The sequence below is a fragment of the Phocoena phocoena genome, chromosome 3 (assembly GCF_963924675.1).
Source record: "Phocoena phocoena chromosome 3, mPhoPho1.1, whole genome shotgun sequence".
In the NCBI taxonomy this organism is placed as follows: domain Eukaryota; kingdom Metazoa; phylum Chordata; class Mammalia; order Artiodactyla; family Phocoenidae; genus Phocoena; species Phocoena phocoena.
Window position 1 is genome coordinate 53,849,328 of NC_089221.1, and position 22,290 is coordinate 53,871,617.

General features: G+C 39.9%; 1 protein-coding gene across 5 annotated transcripts in view; it reads left to right on the forward strand.

Moving 5' to 3' along the window:
* The window catches only part of MAST4 (microtubule associated serine/threonine kinase family member 4), a 568,007-nt gene that overhangs the window by 478,296 nt on the left and 67,421 nt on the right, over positions 1-22,290 (forward strand). For 4 of the 5 annotated variants that reach the window (XM_065873944.1, XM_065873945.1, XM_065873946.1 and 1 more), the window contains one exon: positions 17,249-17,318. In XM_065873944.1, coding sequence (XP_065730016.1) covers positions 17,249-17,318 — 70 coding nt within the window. Of the gene's footprint in view, positions 1-17,248; positions 17,319-21,843; positions 21,853-22,290 lie in introns of all 5 variants that reach the window. The other variant, XM_065873943.1, reaches the window with a different exon arrangement.

Sequence of the window (22,290 nt, forward strand, 5' to 3'; positions counted from 1 at the left end):
AAATCCAACTGTTATTCAATACCAAGTATCTTGTCACCAATGCTGTTTATTCTCAGTTATTGGCAACATCATCCACATGGTCACCCAAGCTAGCAACGTCAGCATCATCTTTTGTTAAACCCTCCCTGCTAAGTCTCCCCTGAAATGTGTTTTACACCTGGCTCCTTTCCCCAGCCAGTTGCTCAGGGCTTTTGCAGTGGAATGAGAACTGGGCTCCATCTTCCTGCATATTCTCACTGCCTCTCAAATCTTCTACATTGAAGCTATTATTTTTTAAGACAGGAACTTAATTATGTCTTTTAACTAAAGAAGAACATCCCATGGTTTCTTATGACATGCATGAGTGTGGTGGTTCCCAAAGTGTGATCCACTGACGAGCAGCAGCAGGAGACTAGTTAAAAATACAAACTATCAGACTCCAACCCATACTCACTAATTCAGTACCTATGGGGGTGGTGCCCAGTAAATCCTCAAGGTGATTCTGACGCACTCTGCAGTTTGAGAATGATTGTACTGTAGGTCCTAAAGCCTTGCCGCACATTACAATCACCTGTGGAGCTTTAAAAATTACCCAGGTCCCAGACCAATTAAATCAGAAACTTCATCTGTCTGGCCTGGCATCAGTGTATATCTTTTTAAAAGCTCCCCAGGGGATTTTGATACATAGTTAGGTTAGAGAACAACTTAATCTATAAAATTCACTTTCTTTAGCAGAATCTAAAGCAGTGTTTCTCCAACTTGACTGCACATTGGAATCGCCTGGGAAGCTTTAAAAATGACTGATACAGGGGCTTCCCTGGTGGCGCAGTGGTTGAGAGTCCGCCTGCCGATGCAGGGGACGCGGGTTCGTGCCCCGGTCTGGGAAGATCCCACATTGCCGCGGAGCGGCTGGGCCCTTGAGCCATGGCCGCTGAGCCTGCGCATCCGGAGCCTGTGCTCCGCAACGGGAGAGGCCACAGCAGTCAGAGGCCCGCGTACCGCAAAAAAAAAAAAAAAAAAAAAAAAATGACTGATACTTCCCTCACCCCAATCCCCATTCTGATTTAATTGGACTGAAGTGTGACTTGGTCACTGGACTTTTTAAAGTTCCCTAGGCTGTTTGTATGTGAAACCAACGTGAAGAATGACCGTTCTAAAGCCATCCTGAAACTCTAGTGTGCCTAAGAATCACCTGGAATACTTGATACAAATAGGGATTCCACGGTCCCATCCAGGTCAAAAATCACCTGGAATACTGCCCTAAAGGATATTTCCAACTGGTCTTCAGATTTCTCTAGTTTGATTCTCATCCATTCTCTTTGTTCCCCATCATTTACTGCTCTGTCCTAACTTCCTACAGCTCCCCCTCTATGGCATCATGTTACTTGGCATTCCTTAAATATGCCTTACTGGGCTTCCCTGGTGGCGAAGTGGTTGAGAGTCTGCCTGCTAATGCCGGGGACATGGGTTCGAGCCCTGGTCTGGGAGGATCCCACATGCCGCGGAGCAACTAGGCCCGTGAGCCACAACTACTGAGCCTGCGCGTCTGGAGCCTGTGCTCCACAACAGAGAGGCCGCGATAGTGAGAGGCCCGCACACCACGATGAAGAGTGGCCCCTGCTCGCCACAACTGGAGAAAGCCCTCACACAGAAACGAAGACCCAACACAGCAAAAATAAATAAATTAATAAACTCCTACCTCCTACCTCCTACCTGCCTTACTTAAATCATCGGGGAAAATGTAGATTATTAAGCCAATAAATGGTCTTGAATCAGTTGATTAGCCATTTGGAAAAGAAGTAAACTGGACTGCTATATCTTACTCCTTAAACCATATAAATCCCATGTAGATACAGAAAAATATTTGAATTTAAAAAAAACCATAAAACTACTAGAAGAATATATGGTTGCATTTAGAAAATAATTTGGGAGTCAGGAAGCTCTTTCCAAACAAGGTACAAAACCTTGTAAGCCATAAAGGAAAATAGTTGATAAATTTGATTACATAAAATGTTCTCTGCAGATGAGTTACCATAAGCAACATTAAAAGATAAGCATAAGGCTTCCCTGGTGGCGCAGTGGTTGAGAGTCCGCCTGCCGATGCAGGGGACACAGGATCGTGCCCCGGTCCAGGAAGACCCCACATGCCGCGGAGCGGCTGGGCCCGTGAGCCATGGCCGCTGAGCCTGCGCGTCCGGAGCCTGTGCTCCGCAACGGGAGAGGCCACAGCAGTGAGAGGCCCGCGTACCGCAAAAAAAAAAAAAGATAAGCACTAATAGTAGAAACATCTTCAATGTATTGACAGAATTGCCTCATTGTACAAAAAAACAAAAAACAAATTAATTTCAAAAAAAGACTAACATAATTCAGAGGAGGAAAGTATGAAGCAGGTGGTTAGTACAAAAAAGAACAAATGGTCAGTTAATATTTTTAAAGAGGCTCAATTTCACTCATCCTAAAGAAATGCATATCAAAACAATATGATTAAAAAAAAATATGATACCACCAAATATGAAAAAATTCTGTGTTGGCGAGACTGAGGGGAGATGGTGTTCCGTATGCCACTAGTAACAGTGTAAATTAGGGCAGCGTCTTTGGAGAGCAATTTAGTTATATGCACCAAAGTGAAAACCCCTTTTTTTTTTCTTAAACATCTTTATTGGAGTATAATTGCTTTACAATGGTATGTTAGTTTCTGCTTTATAGCAAAGTGAATCAGCTATACATATATCCCCATATCTTCTCCCTCTTGCGTCTCCCTCCCACCCTCCCTATCCCACCCCTCTAGGTGGTCACAAAGCACCGAGCTGATCTCCCTGTGCTATGCGGCTGCTTCCCACTAGCTATCTATTTTACATTTGGTAGTATATATTATTAGTCCATGCCACTCTCTCACTTCGTCCCAGCTTACCCTTCCCCCTCCCTATGTCCTCAAGTCCATTCTCTACATCTGCGTCTTTATTCCTGTCCTCCCCCTAGCTTCTTCATAACCATTTTTATTTATTTTTATTTATTTATTTTTAGATTCCATATATGTGTGTTAGCATATGGTATTTGTTTTTCTCTTTCTGACTTACTTCACTCTGTATGACAGACTCTAGGTCCATCCACCTCACTACAAACAACTCAATTTCATTTCTTTTTATGGCTGAGTAATATTCCATTCTATATATGTGCCACATCATCTTTATCCATTCATCTGTTGATGGACACTTAAGTTGCTTCCATGTCCTGGCTATTGTAAATAGGGCTGCACTGAACATTATGGTACATGACTCTTTTTGAATTATGGTTTTCTCAGGGTATATGCCCAGTAGTGGGATTGCTGGGTCATATGGTAGTTCTATTTTTAGTTTTTTAAGGAACCTCCATACTGTTCTCCATAGTGGCTGTATCAGTTTACATTCCCACCAACAGTGCAAGAGGATTCCCTTTTCTCCACACCCTCTCCAGCATTTACTGTTTGTAGGTTTTGTGTGTGTGTGTGTGTGTGTAGATTTTTTGATGATGGCCATTCTGACCGGTGTGAGGTGATACCTCATTGTGGTTTTGATTTGCATTTCTCTAATGATTAGTGATGTTGAGCATTCTTCCATGTGTTTGTTGGCTATCTGTCTATCTTCTTTGGAGAAATGTCTGTTTAGTTCTTCTGCCCATTTTTGGATTGGGTTGTTTGTTTTTTTGATATTGAGCTGCATGAGCTGCTTGTAAATTTTGGAGATTAATCCTTTGTCAGTGGCTTCATTTGCAAATATTTTCTCCCATTCTGAGGGTTGTCTTTTTGTCTTGTTTATGGTTACCTTTGCTGTGTAAAAGCTTTTAAGTTTCATTAGGTCCCATTTGTTTATTTTTGTTTTTATTTCCATTTCTTTAGGAGGTGGGTCAAAAGGAATCTTGCTGTGATTTATGTCATAGAGTGTTCTGCCTATGTTTTCCTCTAAGAGTTTTATAGTGTCTGCCCTTACATTTAGATCTTTAATCCATTTTGAGTTTATTTTTGTGTATGGTGTTAGGGAGTGTTCTAATTTCATTCTTTTACATGTAGCTGTCCAGTTTTCCCTGCGCCACTTATTGAAGAGGCAGTCCTTTCTCCACTGTACATTCCGGCCTCCTTTATCAAAGATAAGGTGACCATATTTGCGTGGGCTTATCTCTGGGCTTTCTATCCTGTTCCATTGATCTTTCTGTTTTTGTGCCAGTACCATACTGTCTTGATTACTGTAGCTTTGTAGTATAGTCTGAAGTCTGGGAGCCTGATTCCTCCAGCTCTGTTTTTCTTTCTCAAGATTGCTTTGGCTATTCAGGGTCTTTTGTATTTCCATACAAATTGTGAAATTTTTTGTTCTAGTTCTGTGAAAATGCTGTTGGTAGTTTGATGGGGATTGCATTGAATCTGTTGATTGCTTTGGGTAGTATAGTCATTTTCACAGTGTTGATTCTTCCAATCCAAGAACTTGGCATATCTCTCCATCTGTTTGTATCTTCTTTAATTTCCTTCCTTCATCAGTGTCTTATAGTTTTCTACATACAGGTGTTTTGTCTCCTTAGGTAGGTTTATTCCTAGGTATTTTATTCTTTTTGTGGCAGTGGTAAATAGGAGTGTTTCCTTAATTTCTCTTTCAGATTTTTCATCCTTAGTGTATAGGAATGCAAGAGATTTCTGAACTCACTTTTGGGGCCAGTAGTTCTGCTTCCAGGAATTTAGCTCTTGGATATAATCACTTAAATATTCAGAAGATATTCATTGGATAATCAAAGCACTGAAATCAGTCTAAATATCTATTAATAGAAGGCTGAGTCAATTATGGTACAAGACATATTGGAATTTTATTTGATTCTAAAGATGACAGAGATTTATTATAGATGAACTGATATAGAAAGTTGTAGCTAGATTATTAATAAAAAACAGCAATTATAGAATATATATATAAATAGTTGACAGGATAGAAATAGTTGACAGGGGTTACAGGTACCCGCCCTCTACGCAGTTGAAAAATCTCAGTATAAGAGTCGTCCCTCTGTACCTGAGGTTCCTCTGATTCACAGTTCCTCTGTATTCGCAGTCCATATCTGCACATTCAGTCAACTACTGAACACATGTGGTACTGTAGGATTTACTATTGAAAAAATGTGCATGTATGTGGACCCACACACTTCAAATCTGTGTTGCTCAAGGGTCAACTGTATATATAAGTGTGTGTGTATGTATAAATATATATATATATATATATATATATATCATGGTATTATTTGGGGAATTTTAAAATATAACTAATATATACTTATATATCTACATGTATTTCTAGATAAATTCATACATCTGAAGAGTAGAGCTGGGGCTGGGGAGGCGGCATGTGGCCCATAGCTTGTTGTGGTGCCTGGCCCATAATGAGTTCATGTTAAGTGTTTGAATGAATCAATGAATGAGAGTCAGAGGCTAGGAGAGATTTTCAGTCTTTATTTTATACCTCCTTGAACTATTTGAATTTTTTTTTACAATGTATATAATTGCTTTTGTAATAAAATTAAGACATGTAAAATTGTGTTGTTCACGTTTGAGACTCTGTCCCTTTGTTTTTTCAGTTTCCTCTGCTTCAGAAGGCTCCTTTCCTTTCAGTTACCACTTTCCTTCAGGGTTCAGATGAAAGGTTGCCTCTCTGCAGCCATCCATTCTTCTGTCTTCTGAATTTGTGGCTTCCTCACTTTATGTATACATATCACCATGAGTGCAGTATCCCATTATGTTCTGTTGGATCTTTCTTTCCTGCCTGGTGGGTGAGAGCATTGTCAGAGATGGTGTGATTCATCTAACTTCCTCCAGAGGCTACCAAGGGTCTGCCATATTGTAGCCAAAAAGGAGGGAAGTATGGCAGGGCTTTCCTGTCCAACTGCTAAGCACTGGTCTGCGTTACATTCACACTGACCTGACACCCAAAGTGATTGTTTATTTTTTTTTTATTTTTATTTTTTTTTAAATTTATTTATTCATTTATTTATTTTTGGCTGTGTTGGGTCTTCGTTTCTGTGCGAGGGCTTTCTCTAGTTGTGGCAAGCGGGGGCCACTCTTCATCGCGGTGCGCGGGCCTCTCACTGTCGCGGCCTCTCTTGCTGCGGAGCACAGACTCCAGACGCGCAGAGCTCAGTATTTGTAGCTCACGGGCCCAGCTGCCCCGTGGCACGTGGGATCTTCCCAGACCAGGGCTTGAACCCGTGTCCCCTGCATTGGCAGGCAGGATTGTTTATTTTTGACCCTTTGAATGTTCTCAGGATACAGAGCTCTAGCTTAAACAGTCTCCAGAATGACAGTATTCCATTTCATCCAGCATCACTGCCAACATCACCTGAAGGAAGCCCCCCATATCAATTAGCTTTGACTTAATAGGCCTAGCAAGGTACCCAGCATATATCGACTCTCCCCCAAGCTTTACTGAGATATTAATGACATATAACATATGTTTAAGGAATATGACGTGTTGACTTGATACATGTATGTGTTATGAAATCATTACCACAATAAGGTTAGTTAACTTCTACATCCCCTCGCATAATTACGATTTTTGTGTGTATGGTGTTAACATTAAACATTGACTCTCTTAACAACTTTTAATATATAATACAGTACTGTTAATTATAGTCGCCATGCTATATGTTAAATCCCCAGAACTTATTCATCTTATAACTAGAAATTTGTACCCTTTAACAGTCTCCCCATTTCTCCCACCCCAAGTAAGTGGCAACCAGATTTCTACTCTCTATTTCTGAGTTTGAGTGTTTTAGACTCCATATATAAGTGAGAACATACAGTATTTGTCTTTCTCTGTCTTATTTCACTTAGCATAATGCCATTAAGGTCCATCCATGTTGTCACAATAGGCAAGATCTCCTTTTTTTAATGAACAAATAACAATCCACTGTGTGTATGTGTGTGTGTGTGTGTGTGCGTGCGCGTGTGTGTGTGTGTGTAGTCTTTCATCTGTCAAGGGACACTTAGATGATTACCATGTCTTGGCTGTTGTAAATAATGTCGCAGTGAACGTGTGAGTGCAGATGTCTTTTTGAGATAGTGATGCCATTTTCTTTAGATAAACGCGCAGAAGTGGAATTGCTGGACCATATGGTAGTTCCATTGTTAATTTTTTGAGGAGGCTCTATAGTGTCTGCACCAGTTTACATTGCCAACAACAGTGAACCAGGGTTCTCTTTTCTCCATATCTTCACTGTTTGTTATCTCTTGTTTTTTTGATAATAGCCATTCTGACAGTTGTGATGTGAAATCTCATTGTGGTTTTGATTTGCATTTCCCTGATGCCTAGTGATGGTGAGCACCCTTTCATGTACCCGTTGGCCATTTGTATATCTTCTCTGAGAAAGTGTCTATTCGAGTTATTTGCCCATTTTTAATCAGATTGTTTTTTTGCTGTTGAATTGTATTATTTTTTTGGATATCAGTCCCTTGTCAGAGACATGGTTTGCATATATTTTCTCTTGTTCAGTAGGTTGCGTTTTCATTTCACTGATTGTTTCTTTTTTTTTAAATTTGTTTTTATTTATTTTTGGCTGTGTTGGGTCTTCGTTGCTGTGCGGGGACTTTCTCTAGTTGTGGCGAGCGGGGGCTGCTCTTCTTTGTGGTGCGTGGGCTTCTCATTGCAGTGGCTTCTCTTGTTGCGGAACACAAGCTCTCGGGGCACAGGCTTCAGTAGTTGTGGCACATGGGCTCAGTAGTTGTGGCTCACGGGTTCTAGAGCGCAGGCGAGTAGTTGTGGCGCACGGGCTTAGTTGCTCCACGACATGTGGGATCTTCCCGGACCAGGGATCAAACCTGTGTCTCCTGCATTGGCAGGCGGATTCTTAACCACTGCACCACCAGGGAAGCCCTGATTGTTTCTTTTGATGCATAGAAGCTTTTTAGTTTGATGTAGTCCCATTTGTTTATTTTTGCTTTTGTTGTTTGCCCTTTTGCTGTCATATCCAAAAAATTGTTTCCAAAACCAACGTCAAGGAGTTTTTTGTTTACGTTTTTTTTTATGTATAAATTTATTTATTTTATTTATTTATTTTTGGCTGCATTGGGTCTTCTTTGCTGAGCGCGGGCTTTCTCTAGTTGCGGCAAGCGGAGGCTACTCTTCATTGGGGTGCGTGAGCGTCTCTTCGTTGCGGTGCCTAGGCTCCTCCTTGCAGTGGCTTCTCTTGTTACGGAGCACGGGCTCTAGGCGCGCAGGCTCAGTAGTTGTGACGCATGAGCTTAGTTGCCCTGCGGCATGTGAGATCTTCCCCAACCAGGGCTTGAATGCGTGTCCCCTGCATTGGCAGGTGGATTCTTAACCACTGTGCCATCAGGGAAGCCCAAGAAGTCTTTTCTCTGTTTCCTCCTAGTAGTTTTATAGTATCAGGTCTTATATTTAGTAAGATAAATAAATATTTATTAAATGATTTAATATGCCAAATTATGTACCTGCTATGTACCTAATTTTTCATTCAGAGGACCTTGAGGACCCTGTTGTGCTTTTTCAGAGAGTAATTACAACTTGTTTCCCTGCCTCAACACACCCCAGCATACCTGAAGGGTTCAACATGTTATAATTAATATCTGTGTCTCCTTAGGGTAATGATTCTCTGAAGGTTGATATTTGTGTATCCAGAATCTCAGGGTTGCATGTGCTTTGAAACAAGCTCCCCTCACCCCACCCATCAGTTACTTAGGATTGTGTGCTAAAAATATGGATACATGTATAGACCATAAATAGAATAAGGCCCTGAATGGACACATCCCCATCATGGATAAGGGCAGATCATGCTTTCTGCAAGGAGGAATGTTTAGGATAATTAGAATGATTTTACTTTTGCTTCTGATAATCAGAATAATGGTTGAATTGAGCCCCCCATGCCTTGATTTTAACGTTTCTAATAATTTTACATGTTCTGATATTACCTGGGCCAAATGTTAGGCGTCTGCTTATTTAAAAAATGAGAGAGTGAGATGTACAGTTTTAAGGCAAATATCTCGTTCATATACTGTCAGATACTGATTCTAACGATAGCTGGTGTTTCAGCTTGGGGCAATCAAATGATTAAAGTTGACAGTAAAAGTATAAACAGGGTTATAGTTTATGAGTGTTTTCTTCCCTATGATTTCCTTATACAGAGACTTTTAATCTTAACCCAGGAACATAGGAATGATACACAGCTTAGCTTGGGGGATTTTCCTAATTTAGAGGAAAGGAGAAATTGTGGAAATAATTGAGTTTAGAGGAGAATAGCAATAGGACTCGGGTAGAAGAAGTGTAATTAACTTACTTGATTAACCTAAGAGGACACCTGCAGGCAGGTGGGATTTCTGCAGTGTTGACATAGTGGGATAGTATTTGTTTGGGTTGATGGAGAAGAAATTTCCAGTCTTAGTCTTGTTTTGAGACTACTTGGAGGTCAGAGTGAAGTAAATGTATAAAAGGGACATTGAATTAGTATAGCTGAGACAAGAAGGTGGGGAAGTTGAGTTGTAGAAGGAAAGGGGGGGAGTGTAAAAAATCCAAGATTTCCTGATTGAGAACTCTAAATGGCTAATGAAGTCTTGGGCATGATTTACGGAGTACAAGGAAATTCTAAGGCCGTAGTTCTCAGCCCTGGCAGCTGACTAGAGTCACTTCATTTAAGAGGGGTAGACTAGGGCCAGGCATCAGCATTTTAAAGCTTCCCAGGTAATCCACCTGTGCACCTCATATTGAGAACTGTTTATTGATGTAAGGGTGTGGAAGAGGAGAGTGGGAGAAAAGTATTAGAGGAGAGTCTCGGGGCCAGGGAATTTCTAAGATCTTGTATAGAACGGTTTATGGGAACTGAAAGTCAGCATTCTGATTTATTAGATACTTGGCACATTACATATTATTTTATTATGAAACAGTAGAACTGAATGTCTTCAATTCTTTTAACTCTCAAGATATTTCTGGAGTTAGAAACCGAACATAATTAACTGTTAAAAGAATACGTAACACGTATTTTGCTTCTTTCAGATGGAATGAATGCCTTTGTATCAAAAGCCAAAGGAACATTTACCATTTTGTTAAGTAGGACCACCTTAAATTTAGTACTTATATTTTTAAGGGGAGCTGAAAGGAGGAGATTTATAATAGAGAATACATTCAGATTACTTTTAGCAAGTTATATGGATGTGCCGCATTTCATTTAAATACTGCCTCTTTGACTAGAAATTACTCAGCAACTGAAGCAAACAGTCTGAGAGGAACCAATTTTCTGATATTGTCCACCCCTCTTCCAGGTAAAGATGGAAATTCTTTGTATCTAATTATGTTAAAGAATTGAAATCCCTTCATGTAAGATAGAAAAAAAAATATGCACACCTTAGATTACATTCTTTAACTCAGTCTTTTATCCACATTCAGAGACTAATTATCTAAGATCAATAAAACGCATCACATTTCATAAACCTGCATGAAACTTAGGAATATCTGTTACAGTAGCTATGTTCTTACCTCCCCTACCTTGACCTTACAGACGCTTCTCAGTAACTTTAAACAAAGGCTAAAAGTAATCTCTTCTCTGTTGCTGGGAAGATGAATGACTGTAGATGGGAGGAAGACATACAACTAAAAATCAACTTTCTTCATCACTCTTGACATTCACCAGTCTTTACTTGGGATCACCTTGAGATATGACATCAATTCAGAGTAATAAGGAGGGGTCAGTGAAAAGCTAAAACATCCCCGAGAGCCCATCATAACACATCTCCAAGAGATTCGTGTCAATGACACAGCATTTCAAATACACTGCACAAATTTCAGAGGAATGGTTTCATGAAATGGAGGCAATAGGCATCTGTGAGAGTCTTAGGACATAGAAGCTGACCTGTTATTGGGTATCTCTCTCACTCCCTACGTGTTTTCCACCCTATAAGCTCATCAGTCATTCCTTAGAAAGCAGGGTGTGTCCATTTTGTAAGTGTCTGTTGTGACATAGTACATTCTCTGTGTGGTGTCATCGAGAGTTTGTTTTTAGTGAGTAATTTTGACACATTTAAGGGCTTTGATCTAAGAAAATTTCTTTTTCACGTGAATAAGGATCCAGAACTGGTTTCACAAGATAAGTCTAGAGTTGGTAATGTACAGATCTTCTATCAGTAGATTTTTAGCTCTTTGGGTCTTGTTTACCTATTTAATCTATTCTAGCAGGTAACTCAAAGCTCTGTATATAAAAAGAACTTAATACATAATTGATGAATTAGAAAAAAATACATTTCTAGTGTACTGTGTTACAGGGACTAGCTTAGGCACTGAGAATTCAAAATATGCTTTTTGTGTGTCCACACGTATAACCAAAATTTATCCCTCACCAGCATTTAGAATTATGTTAGTGAGAAGAAGAGAGAAATGAAATACAGTATACCTGTCGTTACACTTCATTCTGTTTTACCTGTGGTGACATGATACAGAATGATTGAAGTTATCATTCCTCAAACTTCACTAGTCAGCCTATAGAATTTTCCTTCTCTGCAAACTTTTAACTAGCACTGTTTTCTAGTTTGGCTATATCAAACAGATCAGGGCTATTAAATCTGTTAGGTACTGAATAATGTGAGCTGGAAAAATGTTATTTGCTCTCAAGTACAATAAAAAACTATAATAGAACTTTCAGTGTTTAATTGAGTAATATAAATGCTGCATCTAAGAAGTGTAACATTGTTACATGTGATTGCATATAATATGAAACATAAGTACATTTTAATATATTTAAAATTATTTGAGGTGGTGCCTCCGTAAATAAAAGAGCATAAATCCCACCCAGATTTTCAGGGGCTTTTTGCATTTTTTTAATTAAGTATAGTTGATTTACAAGATTGTGTTTCAGGCATATGGCATAGTGCTTTGGTTATTTTGTTTGTTTGCCTGTTTGTTTTTACAGATTATATTCCATTATAGGTTATTACAAGATACTGGGTATAATTCTCTGTTATACGGTAAATCCTTTGTTACTTATCTATTTTACATATAGTAGTTTGTATCTGTTCATCGCATACACCAAATTTGTCCCTCCTCCCCTACCTCTCTCCCCTTTGGTAACCATAAGTTTGTCTTGTATATCTGTGAGTCTGTTTTGTTTCGTATATAGATTCATTTGTATTACCACTTCTATGTGGATTCTAAAAAGTATCATATAGTATTTGTCTGACTTAATACCCTCCAGGTCTGTCCATGTTGTTGCAAATGGCAATACTTTGTTCTTTCCCCCATACTTCCACTCAGTCCAGTTTTTCAGTAAATCCTGTTGTCTCTACAACCAGATCATACCTGAGATCTACTCCCATCCTGTCCAAACCACCATCATCTCATACCTTGTCTATGCTGGTAGCCTCCTTACTGATCTCCCCTGCTTCCTGCATTTGTGCCTGCTTAGAGCCCATTGGCCACAGAAGAGCTAGAGGGCTCTTTCTAAAATGCAAATCAAATCACACCATTTATATATTGATAAATATTTGTTGAATGAATTAATCAGATGACAGTGAGTAGTGGTATTGGGTAAGAAGGTTCAATATGGCAGGGATGGGAAAACCAAAAGAGGCTCAGAGAGGCCAGATTTTAAGAAAGGCTTGATTTATTGTACATAATTCTCTTTACTTGAAAACCCAGGCATAAAAATCTATTTATTGGCCTGCTGTGAACACTTCACAGCTTACCCTGAGAGAATGCCACCGAAGGCTAATCAAGGTTTCTCTCTGTCCACCTAGAGTCTAAACAGCTGTCCAGGTTTAATTAATATTCTGCAGTTATATCCGGAGAGGAGCCAGTTTCTGAGACAGCTAAGTGAAAGGAGGATTTCTAACTCTTCTCTGGCATCCGCTGGATCTGGTAGCATAGACTTAAAGTTCTCACGTGAAACTGAACTGTTATTTTTCAAAGTCCACTCAGCTTGAGGTCCCTGCATAACTTGTTCCATTGCCCCCTTTATCTGCTGCCATAACATCTTGTGAGGGGGTCCTAGGTTTGGTCCTGTGAAGTTTCGACTTAAGGTTTTTCAGCAGTGTCAATTCGTCGCTGAGAATCTCCTGCAGAACGATTAAGAAACACAGCGCTGGTTGTTGTGGTGTAAAAAAGTCACAGCGAATTTAAGCCGATCACCAAGTAATGACAACGAGGATTCAAGTGAGGACTTACCCTTTTGATCTACCAGGAGTTTCAAATGGCAATTATCATTAATTCTTGGATCCCTCAAGTCCTGATAGAAAATCACGGCAACCAGAAACTATCATTTTGTGAACAGACAGCTATTAAAAGCACGTTAATAATGTATAGTGGGTATAGCATATGCCTTCTAAAAAGATTTGCAGCTTGTTTCTCTGTGGGAAAGACACAGGACTTCTCCAACCTAATTACAAAGCAATCAAACAATTTAATTAATCTGGAAATCACTTTCTTAACAATAACTGCCTCTAAAATGAGGCACCCTGTGTAGCTCCGTTAGGTAAAGTACTGTTTTGACGTACTGCCTGTGTATTAGCCACGCTAGTTGCCCCTGGGGATCCTGGAGTTAATTACCTATTCAACACCTGACCAGGACTAAGGTTTCCTTTCCCAGGTCAGAAACAGTAGTCTATAAAGTGTCATGGCACTCAAACATCCAAGAGGCAGCACATCCCTGGGAACAGCTGGATTTGTGTTCTAAGCAAGTGTCGCACATATGGGCAGAGAATTAACTGGCACCAGTTTTCGTTTGAGAGTCTCTCAGGTATTGCTTTGCAGATGGGTGGATGAATTCAGAGAGCAGTGCTGTGAGCAGTGAAGGTCAAGTATAGGACTCTGGTTTCAATCCAGCTTACTTTCTTGTCCTGGGGAAGTGCTGTGCGTATCCACAACAGTCTCGTCCTCATCTCTAAGTTAAGACTATATAAGGTGTGTTTTATAATTCAATCTGTTCTAAATTAGTGTTGTTTTGTATAACAAAATAGTACCCCTGGGCTTCCCTGGTGGCGCAGTGGTTGAGGGTCCGCCTGCCGATGCAGGGGACACGGGTTCGTGCCCCGGTCCGGGAAGATCCCACATGCCGCGGAGCGGCTGGGCCCATGAGCCATGGCCGCTGAGCCTGCGCATCCGGAGCCTGTGCTCCGCAACGGGAGAGGCCACAGCAGTGAGAGGCCCGCATACCGCAAAATAAAATAAAATAAAATAGTACCCCTAAGACTTAAGAGACAACATAGAAATCAATTTTTATTTCAAATAAGAACAAAGACCTCGAAGATTGACTTCTGCCTATTTAATCTGCTAATCTTCTAATCTCTCCCTAAGGAAAATAGAGGAATTTTCTGTAACAAATGACAAAAATGTCTAGAATACTCATCTACCCTTTTCTTCTACTATTACTACTGCCCCACTTCTCTCTAAAAGTTCCCTGTTAATGGGACAGTCTACTCACACTGGAAGCCTCAGTCACTTTTAGTCTGTAATCTTTTTCATGACTTATTTCTAATCCATCACCATTTACCCTTGGTTTGCTCACCAGAATATCCTTTCCATTGGCTTTCCATGTCCTAATCTAGCTCCTTCTCCTTGGCAGCACATCTGTCCACTCGGCATACTCAATGCCAGCTTAAAATCTCTTAGCATCTCTCTTGCATCCAAACATCTCTTAAGGCCTTCCACTAGGTAGTACCAATACATGTAGTTCACAACTCATTGGCTTTACCAGTCTGAATTCCCTGCTTGTAGAGAGCCTGTCTCCACTGCATTGCCCCGCTGTGTTTGGGTTGATTCTGTCCCCTTCCTGAAGTCCTTCCATTCCTTCTGTTTATCTCCAGCTTGCTGAACTGACCTCAAATTAAGCTATAGTGTCTCGTCCTTAAGGAATTATCAGTCTAGTTCATGCCACCTTCATTTTCTCCAATATCCCGTTGCACTTAAGGGCCTTTGTGGTAATGCAGGGGCGTGTATATTTGCATTTCAGCTAGCTCTTCAGTCAGACATGAAACAAGAAGAAAGATCTGTGGTTAGTAAGATAATAGGAATGGCTCTATAGCTTGGAGTTGAGGACCATTGTCAGTGGAAGTGCCTGAAAAGGCAGCATGGAATAGGAAGACAAAACCCGAAGATGAGAAATGGTTAATGGTAGCCCTGGGTTTTTTGTTTGTTTGTTTGTTTGTGTAAAGAGCAGAGTTAAATTAACCTACCTCTGTATCTCCATCTCTGCCCATTCATCCTCAAAGTGATGGTCCGCCATGTATTATAAGATGTTACATAGCTTCCTGGGGGACCACTCCTTAAAATCTCTAAAACTGAAAAGGTTTTTAAGATAATTCCTTGTCTCTCCCTCCTTCAGAGTCTTAAAAACATTTAATAAGCTCTCTCTAGTTGTTCTGGTTGATCTCATATAATCTCCAGATATAGTGTTCTCTTTACAAAGAACACAGGGCTAAGAATTTGGTGCCAAGTTTCACTGGCCTTATTATTTATTCTCAGTGAATAGGGTAGCAGGGATTGTTCTCAGAATGCCTTGGCTTCAATCAATTGTTTTGTTTCTCCTCATAATTTACTGGTAGTTTGCTCTGTGTGGGGTGTGAGCAAAGCAAACGGTTTTTTCCCAAATAAAAACAAAATCGACATGGAGATTTCTGGCATTTGATTTGTTTCCCTTTAGAAACAAGATTTCTAGCCATCTTGAAATCAAGACCTTTTAAGGAATATGAAGAGTGATGCACAAACTAACTTGGGGAGGGGGGGGCAGGGGGAATGAAGGCTGTTGGGAAAAGTTCAAAGAACTTAATTTAGCTGTGTAGATAAATGGACAGAAAGAGTCCTGGATTGCTGGATGGCAAATGCAGAATCCATTTCTCCAGGGGCCCAAGGAACAACAGATGCAAAGGCATGATAAATTTCATTGCTGCAGGGGGGAAATGCTTCTCGATTCTCTATCCCTAAAGAAATGGGCTTTTCAGTGCTTCCCAGTTAAATGGCTTTAATTGTGCTGTCTGTCAGAAACTTAATGGCATCTGTTGGTGCCATCACTATAAAATCTGCAACTTTAATTGAAAAATTTCCGTAGAGGTGTAGCCAGTCCAGAAGTCCTCAAGGTAACACTGAAATTATCCACTTTAATGCATTAATCTATTCTTTTTGCACACAGGTAATAAATTGTTTACCTTTATAGCTAGGTACTGACTTGAAGGTGCCGCCTTGTATTCCTTACCCCTAATTACAATTGTCACTTCTGGTAAGAAATCAGTAATGTGGCAACTGGCTTGTTGTTAAGGATTAAACATGTCTTCTTGATTTATTTTCTGTGTTTCAAGAACATACAGGATTAGTTTGCCGCCTTTCCTAACCTCCTTATTTACACCAGCTACAGTCCCATCCGGTCCTCAGGAAATTCTCAACCTAATTAAACATGCAGAGGGAAGCAGGGTGGTCTGGAGTGCCCTGAACCTCCCCTCACCTGCTGCCTGCCAAGCTTTCTCAGTGGTCAGTAGCAGGTTACATGTTCTGATGGGGAAAGTAGCAAGTCCCCCAGGAGCTGCCGCCTTACAGAAAGCAACCCGTGCTCCACCTGCCTCCAGAGGACTTGGGGAAGACACCCTCTGCCAGCCTCTGTGTGTGGCTTTTAAAGACTGCCTGGCCAGTCACCACCCAGCTGCTTAGGAGCAGAGAGACTATTGAAGGAAATACGGATAAGGGTTAGTCCTGCTGGGCCACTAGGCCATGCTGAGATAGAGCTGGATCATTTGAGGAATAGGTCTGAACTGTTGGGTTCTCCCCAGTATTTTATGACTTGTTCTGACATTTCTCCCTTTAAAATATGTACTTTGAAATATGAGGATTCATTTTTGAGAACTCAGAATTTTATTTCGGTTTCTGTAAATAAAAATATCAAGACTGCCTCCTTAAAATAGAAAGCCTCACCCTCCCAATTGAAGCATATACTTCTCCATCCATCCTGCTGTTGGAAATGTTAACATCTGGAAGAGTAGGAACCAGGACATTTGTATATTCATTATTCTGTAGGACTGAAATATTTAGGTTGTTAAATATATGGAAAACTGCTGGTTGGTGATGTAGGTTTGTTTATTCATATATTACACACTTGGAAAGCTGTGCTGGAGCTCAAGCTGACCCCCTGTCTCTTCTCCAAGTAAAAGTAAAACATTTTTTGAGGAGATGGACATTTTACGAAAGTGTACAGAACCTTACTACTAAAGAGAAGAAGGTTTTGGATGTAGGTAAAGATACAAAAACAAAGTCATGATGTCACGTTTTTTTCTTCTTTCTCTCTACAGGAAATAGCCCTCAAGATAGTCCAAGAAACTTCTCCCCCAGTGCCTCTGCCCATTTTTCATTTGCACGGAGGTAAGGATTTCTTGTGAGTAGAATAATGAAGTGTTACGTGGAGAATCCCATCCCCCCAGCCCACGCCCTCCACTACCCTTTAGAGCTATATGTACCTCTCTTGGTCCTTCGTAGATGGTGGGCTCTTACTGAGGGCAGGAGAAAACCATTTCCACCTTTTCTCCCATCCCCAGTGCAGTGTCTCATACATGCTTTTGATGATCAACAGATTTTTACTGAATTATATGAGCTTATATTATAAGAACTTGATTCACCTATATGTCTTGGTACAATTGCTTTTGTTGTTGTTGAAATACCTTTTTTTTCCCCCCTTAATAAAAATGACCTTACTTGGGATCACAAGGTATAAACTCTAAGATGCCTTTCCTTGAGGGCACCAAGCCAGCAATTTAGTGATCTCCCTGAGATAAAGCCATGAGGGTGTTTTATGTTTGCTCTTCCTATCTGAGTTAGAATTGGACACCACGTATCAAAGTTATATGTCTCATATCTGGGTCAGTGAGTCATGAGAAAGTATTGTTGCTCAGAGGACAGTGGGCATATGATCTATTATCAAACCTTTTCAGTTCTGGATCTTCTACTGTGATTTCTCCCAGTCAGAGGAGTCTACACGGCCACCTCTTCTGTGTTGTGTGCGTGGAATTAGTGTACTTCACCCTGTCACATTCAAATCTTCACCTTCCTGGGTTCCGTCATCCCTCTCAACACGTGTATACCCTGCCTTCTTCCACCCAGGAAAAACACACGGAAAACAAAATTGTCCCTTTAGCGAGGTTTCTGCATATTCAGAATGAATTCATTTTATGGCCTGTTTCTATATATATGTGTGTGTGTGTGTATATATATATGTATATATATACATATATATATATATTTTTTTTTTGCCTACGTTGGGTCTTCATTGCTGCGCGCGGGCTTTTCTCTAGTTGTGGCGAGCGGGGGCTACTCTTCATTGCAGTGCGCGGGCTTCTCATTGTGGTGTCTTCTCTTGTTGTGGAGCACGGGCTCTAGGCGCACAGGCTTCAGTAGTTGTGGCATGCAGGCTCAGTAGTTGTAGCTCACGGGCTCTAGAGCTCAGGCTCAGTAATTGTGGCACACGGGCTTAGTTGCTCCATGGCATGTGGGATCTTCCTGGCCAGGGATCGAACCCGTGTCTCCTGCACTGGCAGGTGGATTCTTAACCACTGCGCCACCAGGGAAGTCCCTGTCCTAGATATTTGTTAAATTTTCTTCAGAGACCTAATCATACCTTGAAATGAATTAAAGTAGCATTTAATTAAGACACATAGGTAGGTTAAAAAAATAGATTTAACACATGTTACTAACGAGCAAAACCTGCAACGTCTTCACTGTCTTTTGTCAGCATTCAATGCATTTTATATAACTAAATCCAGAGAAAAGGATCTGCTTGCAGCATTTTCAGAATTCCTGAAAATTAAGATTCTTTTGTAAAATCACACATTCCCCACCATATGGTAAATGCCTATGTGTACCAGGCCTCCACCATAGGGAGGACACAAGAGTAATTAAGACGTGATCTCCAATGAACTTCCTGAGACCGACACCCCAATTTTCCCCAATTCCAACTTTGATACTTTCAGTGCTCATTTAAACACCATAAAGAAAATGTGACAATTAGCTGGTCTCACAAAGCCTGTGTTTGTTTGCCCGATGAATATTAATTCACTGTGGTGGTACCATTCTAAGTGAAAAGGGAAATCTTATAAAAACTGATTTTAAAAAAAGAGGACATACCATAGTCTTTAAAATACATTTCTCTTAAAAAGGGAATGCCTTTAATTACTTTAAGTAGAAAGAAAATGCAAATGTCATTATAGCCCACATTTAAACGTGACTGAAATCGGTCTTTTAATCCTGCCAGATTTATAAAAATGAAGAGAATCTAATAATTAAGTGGCTGACTGGAGGACAGATGAATCTGGTTTCTATGCTATAAAAAAAAAAAAATACACAAACCCCTAGGCATGTTAATTTTCGACAAATAAACCGTAAACCGTAACAGAAGATTATCACAGGAGACCTCTGGTTCATTTTGCAGGAATTTCCAGATGGAACTCCCTCCACACTCTTCAAAAAGCATTAATTTAGATTAGGACATGAGTGATCATCTTTTTGAACTTTTATTCAAGTAAATAGAACCCTGTGTTTGCTATGTGAACTCAAATTGGCCTATTTTTATTTGACATCAGTCATCTTTCTCTTCCATTTTAAAGTTGATTTTTCATTCAAGAAACATGGAAATTCCATGGGTCTCCATTCCCTACCATTTGGCGTGCATTTCTGAGCCTTTAGGAAGTAATGCCATTTAGGGAGTCCCACATTTTATCATTTTGTATAGTCAGTCCAACAGAGGGGAGAGATTGTCCTATTTTAAAAATTATTCTTGGGTGACGGGATAAAGGTCAGACTTATTAATCTTTTCTGATCTTACTTATAACGCGATAATTTACCCCCCAGTAGACATCCCCTGTAATGTTGAATTTCAGACTGGGAAATAGGATGACACACACTTGCTTTCCATATTATCTAATAGGTGTTTGAGAGCAAAATTATCAAGTTAATTTTTTAGTATCGAGTTAAAATAAAAGGATGAAAATGAGCATCATAGTGTAGTAGATTTTGTCTGGAGCAAGGAAACATATTTTGTAATTTGCTAATCACTGTGATGAAGCTGGTTTACAATCCATCTGATTGTGGAGTTACTTAATGTTTTATTCCTTGGTGGTGGTAAACTGGAGGTAATGACATTGTTCTGCCTTCCCCAGAAGTTGTAGAGGTTTAGGTAACATAAGTTGCTTTCATTTTCATTAGAAATATAGACAGAGGCACTTCCGTGGTGGCGCAGTGGTTAAGAATCTGCCTGCCAATTCAGGGGACACGGGTTCGAGCCCTGGTCCGGGAAGATCCCATACGCTGCATAGCAGCTAAGCACATGCGCCACAACTACTGAGCCTGCACTCTAGAGCGTGTGAGCCACAGCTACTGAGCCCACGTGCCACAATTACTGAAGCCCATGCGCCTAGAGCCCGTGCTCCGCAACAAGAGAAGCCACCGCAATGAGAAGCCTGCGCACGGTAACAAAGACCCAATGCAGCCACAAATAAATAAATAAATTTTTAAAAATTTAAAAAAAATTTTACAAAGGAAATAGAGCCCTGAATAATCGTTGTGGATGTCTCCTAGCTGTCTAGCTGTTATTTATCAGGTTAAATCTCAGAATATATTTCCATAAGCAAATTACTGGAACAGACCTGCCTGCTGAGAGGTCAGGTCATGAGACACTTGTTGAGCACTGGTGGGCAGAGTTACTCTGGTTGCATTATATTGGCGTAATTCATCTTGTTCCAATATCAGCTAGACCGTAAAATGTTTCACACCAGATGACTGTAACAAACAAACAAAGAAATCTTCCTCTTCATACAGTTGTAATAGGGACTTTTCTTTCTTCCTTTGTTGTATACCATATTAATCTAACTTTTTGTGGTTAGTGTTGAAATGATGTGGGTTTTTTGGTTTTTGGGGGGTTTTGTTTTTTGTTTGCCAATCTCTTTGTATCCTGTGTTCCCATCAGGTGTTTTTCCCTTCTTACTTTTTCATTTAGTGTAACATTAAGATTTCTACCCACAAAGAAAGCACTCTTTTCAAAAAAGCCTTGTTGCTTTGGCAAGAATGTACTCTTGTTTTCAGGTAACATTTTACTGGTAGCTGCTACAAAGAAAAGAGAACATTGTTAGTAGGATCCAAATTATACTTGTGTGATAGCTTTCTTCAGAGAAGGGCATGCTCTCTCTTAAGCACTGTATATAGCATATATAGGAATTTCTGACGTGCAGTTGTCATGGTAATGAAAATGCAATGGTCCTTTGTGCTCCATTGGAGTAAATAGACACGGACAACTTAGGCAACTTTATGAGACATAACTTATTTCTGGTCCGTGGCTGCACAGAGTACTGAGCATATTCTTGTTTAAACATCTTTCTAGTTGTGTGTTTTCCAGAGTAAGCAAATGTAATTTATGCTTCAGAACTAATAAGAACATGTCTCCTCTTGGAGTTGTTCGTTCATCTGAAATATGTTCATTGATAGCTGAGGGAAAGGAAAGTTAAGGAATCACAAAGCAAAATCATGGTGGGGGAAATTGTGTCCCTCACTCTTTCCAGAGACTAGTTTCTGATAATTGCTATTAAATGGACTGAACAAGTCCATTTAAAAATTGGAGCTGTTTAAAATAGAAAGTCCAGGAATGGGTTAAGTCTTTAATAATTAGGTAAATAAACTAGATCCAACCTGTGTCCATTTAATTGATGGTCAGATGTCTTTATAAGTATGTTTTTAGAATTATTTTCTTTTAACATTTTCAGTAGTATAAAATTATTTATAGAGAACATGTGATTTATTTCTTTTCATTCCTTTTATCTGGTATATTTACAAACATCTTATTTTGCTTCTTTTTTTAAAAAAAAAAACCATACTTGATTCAATTGTACTCCAATCGTGGTCACAGAAATGACAGGTAAATTTTACTAAAATCTTAACATTGTACTACTTCTGTGATTTGTCCACCTGAATTTCTCCATTTTGTCTTTGTGGACCATTTACATTTATTGGAGGCAACATCCCTGGCGGCCTATGATTGTATTCTCCCTTGACTGTAATTTAGGCTAAAATGTCAGTTTTTTACATAAACATCTGCTTGTGACATTTCTCAGATTCAAGTCGAATGCTGGTGAATTCCTTGACTTCAACTTACTGTGAATGTGTCTGTGGTAAATTTGGTCTACTCTTGTCTCTCATTTGGTAAATTAATCTAATCATGAGTTACAAAAAGTCTACTTATGATCCTGCATCTCAGAAAGCAGTATAGCTCTTTAGAAAAGTATGTGTTTCCTGTATTCCTCGTGGCAAATGTGTGTATATTTGTTTTCACACTGTTACGTGATTTTGAAGGCAT